The 13,472-nt window shown below is 41.2% G+C and overlaps 1 protein-coding gene and 1 long non-coding RNA gene across 5 annotated transcripts in view; one reads left to right on the forward strand and one right to left on the reverse strand.

Annotated features, from left to right (window-relative positions):
* The window catches only part of RYR2 (ryanodine receptor 2), a 755,762-nt gene extending 750,289 nt beyond the window's left edge, over positions 1–5,473 (forward strand). For all 4 annotated transcript variants that reach the window (XM_081790553.1, XM_081790554.1, XM_081790555.1 and 1 more), the window contains 4 exons: positions 417–481; positions 2,132–2,232; positions 3,227–3,278; positions 4,011–5,473. In XM_081790553.1, the coding sequence (XP_081646679.1) occupies positions 417–481; positions 2,132–2,232; positions 3,227–3,278; positions 4,011–4,106 (314 nt within the window). In that variant the 3' untranslated portion in view covers positions 4,107–5,473. The remainder of the gene's footprint in view (positions 1–416; positions 482–2,131; positions 2,233–3,226; positions 3,279–4,010) is intronic.
* LOC144613149 (uncharacterized) overlaps positions 1–13,472 on the reverse strand; it is a 40,536-nt gene that overhangs the window by 5,236 nt on the left and 21,828 nt on the right. The window contains exon 3 of the long non-coding RNA XR_013550436.2: positions 8,343–8,415. This is a non-coding gene — a long non-coding RNA (uncharacterized LOC144613149). The remainder of the gene's footprint in view (positions 1–8,342; positions 8,416–13,472) is intronic.

Raw genomic sequence — 13,472 nt, forward strand, 5'->3', positions numbered from 1 at the left:
GAGGCAGATTCCTCAGTTCATGGTAACGTCTGATTTCCAAATCGGTACCTGAAAATGTTATCAGTAGACTTTCCTGCGCTTTGCCACCAGAAATCTCTATTGTTCTTTCTTGGAACGACGTGTCGGCTAACATACCAGGTGCATGTGCCACGTTAACGAGCGGTTTTTCCTGCCCTGTCACTTTGTTTTGAAACCCCCTTCTCGGGGACGGGGTAAGCACAGTACCCGCTGTGCTTCTGCCCCCCAAGAGATAACGCTGCTGCCCTAGGAGGAGTATCAAGTGTGTGCTCACTCACGACTTCTCCCAACCTGGCTGTACATTTTCTGTTTCCTTGGGAGGACTAGCCACGGGGCTGTGAGCTTCATTATTATTCTCTGGTTGATAAAGATTCGAGTGTGTTTTTATTTAACACCAGGTTTAATTATTGATGCTTTTGGAGAGCTAAGAGACCAACAGGAGCAAGTCAAAGAAGACATGGAGGTGAGTCTTGCCGCGTCTGACTCAGCTGTGTTGTTGTTGTTGTGGGCATTCATTTTTCCTACTGTCTTTATCAAAGAATCACGGCCGTGGGAGAAAGTAGGAAAAGGGCATGAGCGATGTGTGACTTCCTCGGCCCGTTTTCCATCCGGGCAACGCATATCGTGTGGTAGGCAGGAAACATGGCGGACGCCGGGGGCGTGCAAACAGTAATGTCTCCTGCTCCCTGAGGAGAACCACCCATTCAGAATGATGGATTCACTGACAAATAAGTAAACAGGAAATTGCAGAGCGGTGTGTTGAACCCTTTATAATAACTCATTGGAGAGATGTATAGTGTAACGTACAGCCTGTGGAAAATCAGAAATGGGTTTTAAGTAAGGTGATGGGGTTTGGCAGTGCATCAGCAACTAACAAGATCAGGGGCAGGGAGGTGGGCTGGGAGCATGTTTTAGGCAGGAGATGATGAAGCTCTTGCGAAAGCCGTCCACCGAAGATGTAGGAACCAGATGGATTCAAGCAGTACGTAGGAGTTGGCATGACAAGCAGCGGGTGATTGTCCAGATGCAGAGGTGAGGTGTTTGGAGCAAGCGGGGACGCTACCCAGGTTTCCAGAGTCACAGCGATAAGTAACAGGAGGGGCAGGTTCGTGGGTGAAGCCGCGAAGCATAAGCCCGTTAGTCAAGACATCAAATGGTATAAAGACCTGTTGCCTTTCTGAATGTGGCCTTCCTGCTGTCCACAGTTGTTGATCAATAAGGCAGAGGGAACTGAATAAATTACCTTAATCGTCTTGAGTCCAGGCCCTAGAATCTAAGGCATCATAAACATGCCTCCGATGGCATTAAACAGTTGCTAATTTGCAAGCACGATGAGCATCTGGAGCCACACGAGGGCAATAACTATCACATTTGCTTGAGTTGATACATGTGAAATTCTCATAATGAAACGGGAGGCCTGCTTCTCCTTAGCTTTTGTGTGCTGGTCCTGCACACCACGGCCCTAAGCAGGTGCTGCTCTGAGAGATCTGGTTAGAACAGGCGAGGGGCACAAAGAGCAGGCGCCTCATTCCTGGAGCAGAAAGTTCTGATGATGACTGTTCATTGGTTAATTCTGCACTTTAGCTCAGTGCCTGGCCCGTGGCGGACCCTCTCTCAGTCATTGATCGAACACCCCACAGCTTGATATTTGATTTGGCTCTCCCCAGATGGGAGTAATCTGGACCTTTCCCCCCTCCCCTGGGTCATCAGACTTTGTTCCAGTAGGTACCAAGCTGGTAGTTTCAGCCGAGGGCACACTGAGTCCCGTCTACATAACTCGAGTTAATGTCATGAACAAGACTGATGGCTAAGTCTGGGCACTCTCACTTAAGCTGGAGGAAATAAGGAAAAGACAGTGCTTTTCGGCCATCGTGATCCTGTACGCTTCTTCCTACATGTGAACTTGTTGCTGGTACCTATGTCATTTAAACCTCCAGCCAGATATAGTTGTGGCAACAGTTAAATTAGCGTTCGTGTGCTTGGCACAGCCTTCTGTCGTGATCTTCTACAAACATCGAGTAAGCATAGCAGCTGCCCCCTAAGTGGCGAGTTGTGTGTTCCTTTGTTTTGCTTTCTGAAATCTGACATGTAAATATTTCCCTTTGTCTTCTAGACCAAATGTTTCATCTGTGGGATAGGCAACGATTACTTCGACACAGTGCCACATGGCTTTGAAACCCACACTTTACAGGAACACAACCTGGCCAATTACCTGTGAGTGTGCCTGACTCAGACTCTCCAGCCCCTCCTTATACCCGCCAGTGCCCCCCCGTTAGCAAGCTTGAGAAGCAGAAGAGACATAGCTTCCTTTCTTTATACTGTTGAACTCAGGCTTCGTCTATCTCTTTGAGAGAAAGACCCACAGCTAGCGGTCCCCTTGTCCTCAGGAGGTATGTGTACCTGGTATGCGGTGTGGTATCAGACGGGTATGTGATAAGAAAAGAACTTGCAGCCCTTCATGTGAATGATACCTTCTAGAACACGAAATGGAAAGGTGCAAAATGATAAGCGAAATACATGCTCAGCCTCTCAGAGAGCCTTGGCCGTGTTTCCCATTTCAAGAAGGCAGACTCCAGATGCCTCCTAGGGACTCAGGAATCTCCATCTTCATTTTCTGAGGACATACAGATCTCTTTAGGCCCAATTATCCTCTTTAGGCACTGTGTTCTAACATGATTCAAAGTTGCATTTTTTTTAATACATAGAAATCTGGCTGTTGCTGTAGGACTAGCCCTAGCTGCAGTTTGCTAAAAAATTATTCTTGGTTTCTAACCCAATTTTGCTATCAAACAGAAGAGAGGCAGAGTAGCACTGTAGCAAAAAGAAAAGAAAAAAAGCAGGCTTCAGCATTCACAACTGTGGGACATTAGGCAAGTTATTTGAACTTTTTAATCCCTGCTTTTCTAAATGGGGATTGTGATTCCTGCCCCATGAGTGGCTAAGTGCGATCTGACACGAAACCTGATGTACAGCAGCTCCCGAGAGGTATAACTTGATCTGCACACGCCCACATTGTAGCTACTTTGAAAACGTACTTTTTAAAAATGGTTAAGCTTTTGGTTCCCGTGGCGTCTTTTGCCTTGCAGTTTTGATAACATTTCTCCGCTCTGCCAACAGTGTGCAGTTAGCCCGTAGCCAGATCAGAAGTATCTGTGAACGCTGACATTTCCATACAACCCATTTCTGATTCGTCTCTCTGTATCTGTAGGTTTTTTCTGATGTATCTCATAAACAAAGATGAAACAGAGCACACGGGACAGGTAGGTAAACAGTGACCATACACCGTCTTCTGAAAGAAGTGACAGAGAATATGGACATGGTGGGGAAAATGTGTGCATTAAACCTGAAGAGTTGGGATTACTTTCAGATATAGTATCTTAACAAAAAATTCCTGTTATCCCAGACGAGCGTGCAAAGATTGCTTTTGTCGAGAAAGTAAAATCGTAAGTTCACATAAAAAATGTAAGCTTTTAATTAGCTGAAAATGCAGGGCTTTGTGTTCTGATAAGTATAATGTCCTTGATTGCTTAATCAGATAGCAGATGGTTTCAGATGAGTTCCAGCCCACAATATTAGGATCAATTAAAAATAATTGTGTATGAAATATCTACGGTTCTCGTTAAGTATTTGAAATTCTCCCTCCACAAATATTCACCTCCGATTGTTAGCAGTTTGAATTTGAAGGATACAATTAATAATATTTCCTTAAGAGAACCCATAAAATCATATGCCACAAATAGTGTTTTTAATCATCATTGTATTATGGTCCAGATGAAGATGGATTATTAATAGAAATATATGAGGTCTGGTATAGCTAGGCACTCTCTAGATGAATTTGGGCTTTTCGAATCATGTAATTATGTGCACTTACACAGTTACATGGGTATGTGATATATATATGCAACAAATGTGTGTTTGTATCTTGTATTTTGTGGTAATGCACAGATCCTGGGGAAAGACATGATGTTAATACACTTCCTTTACGTTTACAGGAATCTTATGTCTGGAAGATGTATCAAGAAAGATGCTGGGAATTCTTCCCAGCAGGGGATTGTTTCCGGAAACAGTATGAAGACCAGCTAAATTAAACTCAGACTCCGGTCACCTCTGAAAACCAAAACATACACATTCACTCTTTGTTTCGGTCTCTCTGTGTCTGACTCTGTCTCTCTTTCTCTCTGCTCTCTTGGAGACATCCTGCTGAATTTGTGAATTGCCAGCATTATATGCTTTCTGGGAGCAGTGAACTCTGTTTCTGAAGACCCGACTGTGCTTTTCCCCCCCCACCTTGTGTATTTTCTTTGAGAATAAAGACTGAAGAATATTCTAAATTCATACACAGACAACATAGGAACTCTGGAAAGGACACCATTTCGGACACTCTCAGTCATAACGCAAATGGACCGATTTCCTTCTGAGACTCCTGGAAGTCCCCTTGAGCTATGGGACAGTCACAGAGACGCGTGACAGCCACACTCATCCGGCCCCTTTATTTCACCATCCTGAGAGGAACTCTCTAATGGTCACAGAGCACTGTAGCACTTAAGAGATTGCCGTGGACACCACTTACGAAGGGAAATAGTGCCTTACTATATGTGGGTTGAGCTATGCAGAAGATGTGTGCATGAAAAAAAACATCTTTATTTTCTTCATGTCGATCTTTTTTTTCTCAGATTGATTTTGTGGTTTTTTTTTTTTTCCCTTTATTCTTTTCTCTGGTGGGGGAGGGTAAGAAAAGCAGTTTGCGTGCACCTTTTTAAAAAAAAAAGACGGGTGGCCTGTCTCAGGACGAGAGGAGGCTCTTCTCATTCACTAAATTTACATTTACCCTCCCCATGTGATCGTGCTCTTATTTTGGTAATGCTCTGGTGCAACACTGCGACTTTATGAAATCTTTGTATGAAAACACAAAGACTGCAAAAAAAAAAAATACACTTTCAAAAGAAATAATTCATTGCATGTTTATTATGCAAGTTTAAAAAGAACAAAGAAAACCTCCAGAAGCAAGTTGATGAACGTGAGAGACCTTTCATGATAATTCTACTCATAGTAATAAAGTGTCGTGGGCTTAATTGTATATTTGGAGCCAGTGTCATCCACCAACAATGTGATACGTTATGAACTTGACAGTAGTTTTGGGTTTTTCTCTTTCTTTTGGCCACCTGTGATCAGTTGCTGATTAAGGACTTCTTGTCCGGCCATTTTTTTAATATCAAAGCTGAAGCAATATCCATTCAGGGAGTTCATCAGATGCATCAAAAACCACGGGTGATAATTACCAGTCACTCCATTTTGAGTCCTTTTAAATGTAATGCTTATCTTTACAAATAAAAAGACAGATTCAGAATGGAAGCAAGATCATTTTGCAAACATTGGAGCTCTTTTATTACAAGTCTGCTTGTTAATTTTAGAATTGGAAAACTGCTCTGATTAAACTATTTAACTAACTTTCTCACTCTCTTCTTTCTCCATTTCATGTATAGTTGGGAGGCATTATAAAACCTTGAGCTGTTAACTTGAGAGGGGTCTGGGGCAATGCAAACCCTGCCCTATGGCCTTTAATGCCTTCAGATTTCCTTGTGGCCCAGCAAGCTTGCTGCCTTTATGATGACGGAAACTCAGAGTCAGCAGGCAGTTTGAACCACCTAGCCTCACCTCTGCCCTTTCCCTGACTCGGGGACATCAGGAGTTCGTTAAAACCACCAATGACAGAAGGATCACTGTCTCCCAAATCATTTAATTTTTATACAGCTTTCATTCCAGAAGGTTCTTCCTTGCTCAGGGCAGTTTTTTCCCCCTGTAATAGTACGGATTCATTTTTTGCCTTCATATGAAAGAGAACTGGTACACTAGCAAGTGGTGTTATTAGATACTCAGACACTAATCGAACATTCGCCGTGTTCCAAGCCCTGGGCTGGGTATCACCTGTCGTTTTTCAACTTGTTGACATAACATGAGAGCTATGGTACCTAGAGTTTGCATTTGTCTTTTGGGATCATTTTTATTTGGGAGAAGGAATAGAGTCAATTCGACCACACCATGGGCATTCCCAAGCCTGCCCAGGGAGGTGATCTTATGTTCTGAGGTGTCTGAATAAAATAGATCAGCTCCATAAAACATTAAAAAGTATGTTCCCCTTTGCCACAAAACTGCAGAGGAAGCATACAGTGAAAAGGAATACATATTTCTCCAGGACATAAAATCTGATAGATTTGGGTCTTCATGAATAAAGCAAAGTCAGATTTGATGTGAAACAACAGTCCAGGTGAGAGGTGAGAGAACAAATCCCTAGTCATCTCCTGGCCTGGATTTTGCAGACTTGTTGACTCTCCTAATTGATCACTCCCGGCTTTAGTGCCTGGGAAGGTGACAGTGCTCACAGAGAAACAGAAAAAGGCTGAATTCTGGAAAAAGAGCTTCCTCCACCCTTGGACTTTGGGCATGGGCATTGGCATTGGAGGAAGAGTAAGGGAGCAAAGCCAGTCACTTTAGAAAGCCACCCACTGCCCAGCCTTATTGTGGCTGACACTTAGAGGAGATCACCTCTCTATTCCCTTCTCGAGTCCTCAAGAGAAGAGGGGCTTTTATGTAACAGCATTATTAATTCTCCCAGGAAATGTCACATGAATCTCAAACAACGTGGCTCACCACTTCTCTGATTAAACTCTGAACTGATTGACTCAAACTCAAGAAATGTCATCCCTTTCGAGATTTTGTATTAGACAATCATTCAAACATTCACAAAATAATGTTTGCATATTTGTTTTAACACAGACATTTTTCTGCCATTCTTATTTCCCCTCTCTCTCTCTGTCTCTCTCTTCCCAGAAATCTCTCTTGATCCTACTCCATTAAATACATTTAGAATCATGGTTGAAGATTTCCAGATGCACTAAATGGTACTTAGTCCTTGGACTGATCGTCATTTTTCTCACATAGAAGAGGCAGTTCTTAGTTCCTCAAAACCTTATTTAAAAGTCATATTGTAATGAAAATTACATTCTTTGCCATTGCAAAGGCATAGCTGTGAAAATGATTTTTTTTTTTTTCACTATGTTGCTTTACTGGGGAAGTGTTCCTGTTTTCTTAAACTCCAATTTTCTGGGTGAATATACCAATATGGCCTCCCTCCCCATTGCTAAAAAGGGCTTTAGGTGGCCATCAGTGTGGCCAGTGTCTCGTTTACTCTGGACACAGTAAAGGAGAACTTTAAACAAATGTGTTTAGTACATTTACCAAGCATGGAATTCATGTAAACTTGACATGGATACATTTGGTTAGACATTCTCCAAATTATTTTATAAATATTTTATGGTGAAGAGGATGACCTCCCTATCACCTTACTGGTGATGTTTCTATCTTAACATTCTGAAATACCTGTGACAAAACCTGGAAAATATCATCTCACATTGGTACAAGTGCACGGATGGCACCTGGGTTTTTTAATAGCCATAAATGTAACACATTTTTAATATTTATTTTGAAAGAGAGCAGGGAAGAGGGAGAGAGAGAATCCCAAGCAGGCTCTGTGCTGTTAGCACGGAACCCAACGTGAAGCTCAGTCTCATGAACTGTGAGATGACGACCTGAGCTGGAATAGAGTCGGGTGCTTAACGAACTGAGCCACCCTGCCCCTGATTACGCATTTCTCTTTTTTAAGTTTATTTTGAGAGTGTGAGAAAGAGTGTGCATGTGCAGGGGAGGGGCACAGAGAGAGAGAGAGAGAGATTAAATCCCAAGCAGGCCCCACAATGTCAGCACAGAACCCAATTCCGGGCTCAAACTCACAAACCCTGAGATCATGACCTGAGCCAAAATCAAGAGTCAGATGCCAAACAGACTGAGCCACCCAGGCGCCCCAACACATTTCTTAATAGGACAAGGTCAGAACCCATCATATCATCTAGACTGCTAGTATTCAACTGTGTAGCTAGTATGAGTGCTAAACAGCTGAGTGAGTCCTTAAAGTTCCATGTTCCCCAAATGGCAGAGTATTTATAATGTCACAACTCAGTGTAGTGAGCAGTAGAAGCACTATTCTCTTTGTATGTATGACATTCAAGGCCTTCTAGAACGTTTGCGCTGGAAAGGATTTGAGCAATCATGTTTCGGATGAGCAATCTAGGCAAGTTAAATGCCTTTGCAGAAGTGCCCGGTTCAGTGGGAGAGCTGGTGCTTTCTCTAAAAAGCCAAGTTTCTGTTTAAACTTTTTCCTGTTGTGGTCAGATTGGCTTGAAAAGTAACAGGCACTTTATGACCCAGCAGAAATGAAACAGGAAAGCAGGTAGTTACAAAAGCTTTGATGAAATGTCACTGGTACTCACCTTCTGCGTCTTTGATAAGGGGAATTCTGGAAGTGATTATCACATGAAGAGCTGGTGTCAAAATGCACTATTTCTGAAAAAAAGAAACAGCATCAATTTTAATCCAAGACAGGAGGTGAAGTTTCATTCACCTCGATATTTTATTTCAGTGTCTACCTCACTTCTTGATGGAGTTCTACTGAATGTTTCCTTGGTTTTCCTAATGGTCCATAAGTTACTTAATTGTGGCTAAAAGATCTGGACCCGGTTGTAATATTCATCATGATTAAAATACTTTGGATTCATGGGCACCTGGGTGGCTCAGTTGGTTAAGCATGTGATTTCGGCTCAGGTCATGATCTCACACTCCATGAGTTTGAGCCCCAAGTCGGGCTCTGCGCTGACAGCTCAGAGCCTGGAGCCTGCTTCAGATTCTGCGTCTCCCTCTCTCTCTGCCCCTCCCCCACTCACGCTCTGTCCCTCTCTCTGTCCAAAATAAAGAGAAACATTAAAAATTTTTTAAAAAATAATTTGGATTCATTTTCTTAAACATTTTGGATGTCCTCAGTTGAGGAAAGTTTTAGGGAATCAAAGAATCGTACGTGTTAGCACGTCAACAGTGTTTTAATGGCAAAAGTGTTTTAACGGCAAAGGAGCAACGGATTTCCCTGTCTTGTCCACCATCTCCCACACACCCACAGTGTTCCAATTCCTACCACACATCATAAAATTTATTTTTCAAGAAATTTGTAAGTGTGATCTATGTGTCCTCCCTTTGCATTAAGTGTGGCTAAATGGGCCTTTCAATTTTTGTCTGTAGAGAAATAATTTGTATAGACCTGGCTAATACTATTATAAAGTGTAATGCTTCTAACACGAACAATACTATATTAACACACAAGTAGAAACACTAGCGTTAATAACTTTTTTCAAAAGATCACCAGACCTGGAAGTTATTGTACATGTAATTTGAATTACCTGCAGTTTTCAACCTAATTTCCAAAATCGTGTTAACATTAGGTAGACCTAATATTTTATATGCAAATTCAGAAATATAGGAAGATATAATGTCACGAAGAAAAGTAATGGATGATCTTAAGATGTCCTATTCTTTACTTGCAGAAAGAGAAATTGGAGAGATCTATTTAGCTTTTTATATTAGGACCAAGCTAAGGGCCTTCCTCCCACATAAAATAAAGATGAATAGAGCAGAAGCCTAGGCAAGATATTATATTATAAATTAATAAAAATTCATAGCCAGATGATTGTCATTTTATTCTTTATTTTTATATATACAGAAGAGAAAAAATTATTTAAGCAGTTTTTCACCAGTGAGATAAACTGCTAGAAACTCTTTATCATTTTGTTTGAAGAGTATAAATCATGAAATGACTGCCTGCATATAAAATGTCATGAAGGCTAAGTTTAGAATGAGCTGTGGAAGAATGCTACACACAAAAAATAATTTATATTCTATACTAGGCATAATGTCAGGAAAGGAACGACATTATTTATGCTGGCTAGTGACTACATGGTATTGTCGTAGCCTGGGTTCTCCAGAATGCAGCCTGCAGCAAGGATGGAGGTGATTATGCTTTATCAGGAGAGCCAAGCAACAAGGGTGAGTCAGGGAAGGGTGTGTAGCAATGCAAACTAATGCATGCAGGCAATGGCTGTGCCCCATCCCAAGCAAGGAAGAGAAAAAGGTACCACACAGGTGTGTCCGGTTGTCACGCTAGGACCTCCCATGACATTCTGTGAAAACAAATTGTATGTTACAATAGTCCAAGGGAAGGAGATAGGGCAGGGAGTGAATCTGTCATTTCTCCTCATCTCTTGTTTCCCATCGGTCAGAATTCGCCTCGAGGTGTATCAAGTACCCTTCCACCTGCCGGACTGGATCCTCTGGCCTGTAAGACCCCACCCTGAATATCAGACCCATGCACTGGAGTGGGCAGGTGGATCGAAGCTGGCAGGTAGGAAGTGGGGCCGCTTAGCTCGAGCGCGGGAGGGCCCAAGGTGTCAAGAGCAAGAGGTTGGTCAGCCTTTGACCAAGGAGAAAGCACAACTGTGAGGGCCCAAAAATGTTTTCTGGTGCAGGAGGCTGAGGCAGAACCAAAGGCTGGAGACCCCAGAAGCAAGTAGCATGAAAGAAATCTGAACATGCGCATGAGGTTTGAGTCTGATACAAGTGTCCACCATGTAAGTTTTCGTTTGATTCTTGGACACTTGAAATATTTAATAATCGAAAAGGAAAGACAAGGAAAAAGTAGCTTCGAGGCGTGGTTAAACATGGCCTCATGCTAACGGGTCACAGAAAAAGAACAAAATTTTCTTAACATTTACGTTACTTTCACGTTCTCCGACAAGGAGAATGGTTCGGTTAATTATTGAATGAAAGCATAGATGGTCTGCTCATCAAATCTGAAAAATACAAGTCTTTAAGATGTGAGACGAAAAAGAAACCTTTTTTGTTCCCAAAAGTTAATGACCACTTTTCAGAAGTAATATATAGAGGTATTTCTTTCCAATGGCCTTTTAAAAAAAGTTTTTCTTTGAGAGACAGAGAGAGAGACAGAGAGAGAGAGAGAGAGAGAGAGAGAGAGAGAGAGAGAGAGAGAGGGAGGGAGGGAGGGAGGGAGAATCCCAAGCAGGCTCTGCACTGTTAGCACACAGCCCAACGCGGGGCTCGATCTCACAAACTGTGAGGTCATGACCTGAGCCGAAATGAAAAGTCGGACGCCTAACTGAGCCACCCAGGCACTCCATTGGATGGCCTTTTGATACTTCTGCCCAACAGTGATTTGGGCAAACTGGGGAGGGGTTACTCCCCTGAGAAGTATTTAAGTAGAGACTATATGGCAATTTTTCAGTCTTCCTAGGAAAGATTTTCTCAGTATAGGAGCATAAATCATCTGGGAATTGCTAAGTATTTCAGATTCCTCAGCCATGCCCCCAAATATTCTGATTTGGAAGGTCTGATAAGGCCAGGGAGTCTGTATCTCGAATCAGTATCCAGTCTTCACTAATACACAGTACTTGCGATAAGTGGTTCACTGACTACAGTTTAAGGGAACGTTGCATTAATGATCTTGAAGCCCCTAAGGTCATATGACTATTTGACAAGGACATGATGTGTTGGCCTTCAGTGTGATGTGTTAGAGCACGAACCTGAGAGTCAGGTGATCTGGATTTGAGCCCCAGCTCTAGAATTTACCAGCCATATATATTTGATAAATTAACTTGCATTGATGAATTCATTTAATATGGCTAAGGCTTGATTACTTTTTCTGATACTAATGGCAGAATTCTGAGGATCAAAGTTTATGCAAAGATTAAGAATTGAATAACACGATTCAAAGCAAGGGACTTGACATTATTAACTTGCGCAATGTAACAAAATGAGATTTTTGCAAGAGATAACCACTCCTAAACCTAAAGTTTTCCTAAGACTAAGGGAAATTTTTATCAATTCAGTGTATTCATAATTGTACAATTCAGTGCCTTAACTTCTGAATAGTTGCCTCATTGAGCAATCTAGAATGGTGCATTTTCTCTGTAATTCTGATAGTTTAGTTGTTTCTACTTTATTCTCTGTGCTTGTAAAAGAGAATATTTAGATTTTTTGTTTATTATCTCATGATTTTTTAATTATTTATTTAATGTTTAGTTTTTGAGACAGAGTGTAAGTGGAGGAGGGGAAGGGAGAGAGGGAGACACAGAAGCTGAAGCAGGCTCCAGGCTCTGAGCTGTTGTGACAGCACAGAGCCTGATGTGGGGCTCTAACTCACACACCATGAGATCATGACCTGAGCCGAAGTCGGACACTCAACAAACTGAGCCACCCAGGCACCTCTCATTTCATGTCTGTTTATAGGATTCCGGTTGTTTCTCTGAGAAAGTACTAAAAGGGTAAGTAATATTAGGTTTCCAGGGAACCTGAGTCCATCCAGGTCCAAGATCAAAAAGCAGTCAATTATTGACCACTTGCTTTGAATTTCATTTTTGGCTGTAATACTGGATAAAGGGACCACTAAGGAAAAAGGAATCAGCAAGTCCTTTGTTAAAGGTCATAAGTTGGAAGGAAGGTGAGCAGATGGGAATGATGACCCTGTTTCTTCCAACCCTGATATAAAAATCAAAAGGCTAAAAGCTGATTAGGAACTAGAGAATAGGGACCATGATTATAAGGACTTTTCCACTTTTGCACATTTGTCATTATTGTTAGGCCTGTCTGCCATTTTGCCAGTTGAAACAAAAATTCTTGTAAGAGTTAAGTTGGAAATATTTCAAAAAGAATGAAGTAAAATTGAACATAGCAAAATTTATGGATGTAGCTAAAGCAATAAGTAGAGGCACATTTATAGCTTAAATGCCTGTGTATTTATAAGATTTAAAATCAATTGTGCAGGTTTCTATATTTAGAAATTAGAATAGAAATAAGAAATTAAACCCAAAGTAAGTAGAAGAAAGATGTGAGCTGAAATCAATAATATTAAAAAAAAAAAAAGATTAATGAGGCCAAAATTGGTTCTTTGAAGGGGATAAAAAAAAAAAAAAAAGGTTGATAAATCCGTAGCAACACTGTTTAAGCATGAAAAAAGGGGAAGAGAAAAGCATGATTTATTAATATCAGGAATGAAAGAAAGGATATCACTCTGGATACTGTAGATACCACAGGACGTTATGTACTATCAACAACTATCTGACAATAAACTTGACACTTTAGTTTTTCTAAAATGAAATGGACAGATCCCTGAAAAACACAATACCATACTGACAAAATGGTTAAAAAATTAAGTAGCCCTAAATTTACTGAAGTCATTGGATTTGTTATAAAAATTATTCCTTAAAAAGTAGTTGTACTGGTGAATTCTACCCAACTGTGTGTCTTCCTTACTATTTCAAGTGTCCTTTTGTTCTAGTTTCAATTATTCTTGTGTAAGAAGAGCCTTTCTATATAGTTCAAAGATGGTCAGCAATGAAGTAACCATGTTCTTGACTTTGTGATTGTTACAGGGGTAGGTAGTTGACTAAAGATGGTCCATCAGAAGGAAGCTTGGGACTCTTATTGGATAGTTATGGGACTTGATATGATATATCCCCTTGGCTATGAATCCCCTTGCATCCGAATGACAAGCACTGAGCTCT

The sequence above is a fragment of the Panthera onca genome, chromosome D2 (genome assembly GCF_046562875.1).
Source record: "Panthera onca isolate mPanOnc1 chromosome D2, mPanOnc1 haplotype 2, whole genome shotgun sequence".
Taxonomy (NCBI): Eukaryota; Metazoa; Chordata; class Mammalia; order Carnivora; family Felidae; genus Panthera; species Panthera onca.